The sequence below is a fragment of the Adiantum capillus-veneris genome, chromosome 19, assembly GCF_014529385.1.
Source record: "Adiantum capillus-veneris isolate H3 chromosome 19, ASM1452938v2, whole genome shotgun sequence".
In the NCBI taxonomy this organism is placed as follows: Eukaryota; Viridiplantae; Streptophyta; class Polypodiopsida; order Polypodiales; family Pteridaceae; genus Adiantum; species Adiantum capillus-veneris.
In genome coordinates this window covers 17,840,699-17,845,481 of record NC_140949.1, presented here as the reverse complement: position 1 = coordinate 17,845,481, position 4,783 = coordinate 17,840,699, and the positions used below count along the sequence as shown (strand labels likewise).

The 4,783-nt window shown below is 43.7% G+C and overlaps 1 protein-coding gene across 1 annotated transcript; it reads right to left on the bottom strand.

Annotated features, from left to right (window-relative positions):
* Window positions 1–178: 178 nt before the first annotated feature.
* Window positions 179–931, bottom strand: LOC147433636 (uncharacterized). The gene has a single exon (XM_086490294.1). It carries the CDS (start codon window positions 701–703, stop codon window positions 230–232), a length of 474 nt encoding a protein of 157 aa, XP_086346420.1. The 5' UTR covers window positions 704–931; the 3' UTR covers window positions 179–229.
* Between the last annotated feature and the right edge of the window lie 3,852 nt (window positions 932–4,783).

The window sequence follows — 4,783 nt, the reverse complement described above, 5'->3', positions numbered from 1 at the left end:
AGAGGGTTTTTTAATTTGTAAGGTTGTGTTAGGTTCGGATTAAGAAGAGATTTGGACCCTGCGGTCCCCCCCTTTCTCCCTTTCTTTCTTTTCTCACACACAGTAATTAAGCCCTGTGCTTTTGAAATTTAGCATATTGCTTTTTTGGCTTTTAGTGTGGTTAGATCTAATACTTAGTGCTTATCTACTCACTCACGCTTGCTCCTCACGTCTCGGAACGTTTGTATCCTTATTTAGCCATCTGGAACTTGCAGCTTCCATGGAGAGCTCTACAAGGCTTCCCTCTGACCCACTTCTCGGCTCCAGCTTCGTCGTGACTCTGGCAGAAGCGCCCCATCCTAAGCGCCGTGGCTGCAAAGCGCCACCAGTTCCAATGTATAATTGGAGGGAGGCGCAATGCACACACGGCTCCATCTCTGTATCTACCCATTTGAAGCACAACTACAACAAGCTGCACAAACCCAGGCCCAGATGCCCCAGGCAGCCCAGCTCCAAGGACCGCCATAGCAAAGTCGCAACAGCAAAAGGGCTTCGAGACAGAAGAGTCAGGCTCTCCCCTGCTTGTGCTCTTCAGCTCTTCGATCTTCAGGACAGACTCGGCCTCGGGCAGCCCAGCCAAGCTGTAGATTGGCTGCTGCTGAAAGCCAAGGACGCCATAGACAAGCTTCAAGATGAAGCTGGCGACAGGAAGCTGCAGCTGCATGACGATGTTAATGAAGGCAGCCCTAGAAGCCCTTTGCAGCTTTCTCTGCCTCACGTCGAAGAGGAGGAAGAGGACACCATGATTCCTGCGTACACCGATAATTGCAAAGGCCTCTCTCTCAGCTTACAAGTGTCGCCAGCTCATAGGCATGCATGTGCTGATAATCGATTGCCTCTCTCTATTCAAACAGCGAGGAAGGAGTCGAGGGCCAAAGCACGAGAGAGAGCACGCCATAGAAATTCCTCGGGTACGTCCATCTCGTTTAATGAGGAGGAAGCTCTCTCCCCATCGCACCTTTCTTGTTCTTTAGTTTTGTGAAAAGCCATAGTACCCCACAATTAGGTCTTGCTCTCTCCTATCTTGCCTCCGCACTAAAGGACGCCGCAGCTTTGGAGGGGAGAACGTTGCTGCCATGTGCCAGAAGTGAGTTAGCAACGATCAAAACGTGATCTGGATGTGAACTAGATGTGAAGTTGTGAACTTGTATGTGAACTAATTTATGAAATACATGTGAACTTCACAAGATATGAGCATTGCACTTGGGCATGGGCATGAACTAGATGTGACCATGGCGTAAACCACAATTGAACTTGATGTGAATTAGGTTGCAAGCCAGCCAAAAAGTAGCCAATATGATGTTGTCATCTCCCCTTCTAAACAAAACACATGCGATAGCCTAGCGGTAAGATTTTCTTTGAGTCTTAGATGTTGTGACAACAAACTATGCCCCATCCCTACTTCTCCCACGATTATTTGGGACCATGTATGCCCTCTTAAAAGGAGGGGTCCAATTGGGTCATGCTCTTGCTCCCCAATATCTTTCATTTCTAACTTCAAATCCCCCCCCCCCCCCCCCCCCCCCCCTCCCCTTCTCTCTCTCTCTCTCTCTCTCTCTCTCACACACACACACACACACACACACACACACACACATACACACACTACAATCTTTGGATGTATCGTGTTCCAAAGATTGTAGAGTTTCCAAGGCAACCATCTTTCTGATTAGTACACTAGGCAATCTTGGAAGGTCAATGGGCCAACAATGGATTTTATCACAAGTTTCTTGCATATGTTAGTATATCTGTAATAATGTCCTCATGCTGCATCATTCACGTTGCTTGGGCTCGTAACAACTAGCGCAACATCCAACAACAACTAGAGAAACATCAACATATACAATAACAGTAGCCATGGCTGCAAATTGAGCATTCCCACTTATGAAATCAAAAGTCTCTCGTCATAGGGACACAACAACTAATGTAGGGGATGGCAACAGTGAAGCTTGAACAATAGCTCATACAATAGTAGGGGTAGGCTCTTGCTTCTGTGAAATTGGAACCACATATAGATTCACCTTTGTGGCAACAAGTAGTCTCAAGGACTGATGAAACTCGAGCAAGTAAATGCATTGTTACGTCAACAATTGCAACAATAGAAAACATAGACATTAGCCTCTCATGTAAAACAAGTGATGCAGCAACTACAATGTCAATACATGTAGACATTGTAAGGAGTCAAGCCGATGAAGTTGGATGTATGTCAACAACATTAGCAACCTTTGCATGCCGGTAAAGTTGGATGTATGTCAACAACATGAGCAACCTTTGCATCCACAACTTTCTCTACCAAAGCTGAATGTAAGGTCTCCGACCCGAGCTAAAAGAACACCATTGTACCATGAAACAATCATAATGGAAAAAGTTACTATTTTTAGCAGTTTTTCAAAATCTGTCGATGCCATGATGTTTAGAATGTCATAAAGCTTCCAAAAGTGAATTAAAATAATTTTTATGGAAATTTTCCAAAAATAGTAAGTTTTTGGTCACCCGACCCGTCAGTTTTGACTGTCTCGAAAAACTCCACTCGTACCCCAAATTTGAAAAAAATGCATTTTCGGACGCCGAGGGCTGCTAAATATGGCAGGTATCCAAGTTAATACACCTTAGTTAGAGCTTAGTATAGCAAGTTCCGGCATTAAATTCTGATTCATATTGCCCGTCTTAAGTTAAAATTAAATTTTCCTAAAGTTGTGCGGGGAGGCACCGGGACTTGGGGGTTGTGTGGGAACTGGCTCCAGGCCACTGCAGACTGAGTTTGGCAGTAAGAGGGTGCCCTCACACACTCACAGGGATCGTGGGCTACTTTCCATGCAAGAGAGAGAGAGAGACTAAGTGAGCTCTTGAGTAGGTTGGAACACTTGGTAAGTATGCAACTAGAGCTGCCATGCATGAAATGAGTACTCCTCCAAATGCATATAGCAGGCAAATTCGGATTTTTCAGCTTGTGAGCCTATATAAGAGCATGCTCACACACACACAAGCACACATATATGCTCTCACACACACACACACACACACACACACACACACACACACACACACACACCTTGAGGAGGTGTTGCCGGTAGACATAGTCTTTGGAAGAGGAGCTAGGAGGGAAGGTGCTGCCCGTTTCTCGTCTCAAGGAGGCCCTTGCATCAGAATTTTGAGAGGAATTCAGCCGTAACCTCGGTAATTTGCGATTTAATTCATGCTTGTTGTAATTCCCTCTCTAATATCCTCTTAATTCCGCATCTAGTATGCATAATCATAGTCAAAATACTCATAAGATACTCTCTAATTCTCCGTTTCCATGATCTATGACATAAATCTTAATCTAATAAGTAATCATGCAAGCAATTAGTCACTCTTAATCATAGCTTAATGCATGTTTAAGGAATCATCCCCACTAGTCACCGTTGTGATTAAAAATCAAGTCAGCTTTGGGGTGGGAATGGTCCATTGCATTCTATTACTCCATAATGTGTAAATAATTAAATTAGAATCAATTGATCATGGATTATGATTTAATTAGGGAAAATTAATCCATTATTAATCATCAGGAAGGGAGAAATCCTCTCACTATGCATACAATAAATCTGCAATTCTTTACTTCCATTAAGAAGTGATTAAGCACGTCTATTTCATCTCTAGTAGAACTGATTAAGTAAAAATTTGAATTTCATAATTATCTAGGTCAAGTAATTAACCTTAGGGCCTATTCCCATAGAACAAGTATGGTGCTATCGGGATTCTCTATGTCTTGAAGTAAGTCTAACCTCTCGTACAAGGGGATTTGCTTATTGAAACTAATCCGTCATCATGGTTGTATGTCACTCTCGAATGTTAGCTCTCTTTTTCCAAGTTGTCAATTAAGTAGTGAGTATAAAATGGACTAGGTGAAAAGAACTCGTTTCGGTGGTTCCCACGACCGCGAGGCGGGGACAAGCAACACTAATGGAAAGGGAAAAGCTTCCATGGTCGACCAAGTACCGGCCATCTCATGGAGCAATGACGAGGAAATTGTGGAGGTAGGTCAAGTTTTAATTCAAGTTTGTTAAAGCAACATTGCATTCGATAAGGTAGGATGAAAAACACATTTCCCAACATGTTGGAAATCAACGGAAACCACGGCATTTAAATTAATTGTATTTTATATTCAAGTAGGAAAGAATGCTTTCGGAATATACTGTCTGAAGTAGAAAAGATTGGTTGCTAGGGAAAATTTAGCTCAGCTAGTTCATTTTCAATTCCAATGTTGATCTAGTCCAAACCCTCTCTTGATCTCACAGGGGGCAGCTCGCGAAGTTATTCGCAAGAGCTAGAGTTCCTGGTTAAGGGCTCTTGAATCCACGACTGCTGGTTAAGCGGTGGATATCCACGACCTACTGGTTAAGCGGTGGAAGTCCACGATGTTGGGTTAAAGGCCCGTGTGCCCGGCTGCCCGTTGTTCAGCCTGCCATGTACAGCCATTCATTTACTCATTCATAATAACTATACTCATAACTACACATTGTAGTGTGAGTACCTCCCTGCCACACACTGTGTCTATCTCCTTCTTCGTGTTGGCTCTCTGTGTGTGTGCTCTCCGATCCCAACAAGTGGTATCAGAGCTTGGTAGTGAGAGCATTGAGAGCTTCATCATCATTGTTGAGTGTGTTGAAACTTGCTGCTGTTTCATTGCCGTTTTTCGGTTTCGCGCACGCGCGCATTTCTAAAGAGCAGAAGGTTTTTCTGAGCTTGGCATTGGAAGGTTCAG

Excerpts from the sequence above, each read along its gene's own strand:
- LOC147433636 (XM_086490294.1), bottom strand. The coding sequence starts at position 703 with ATGCAGCTGCAGCTTCCTGTCGCCAGCTTCATCTTGAAGCTTGTCTAT.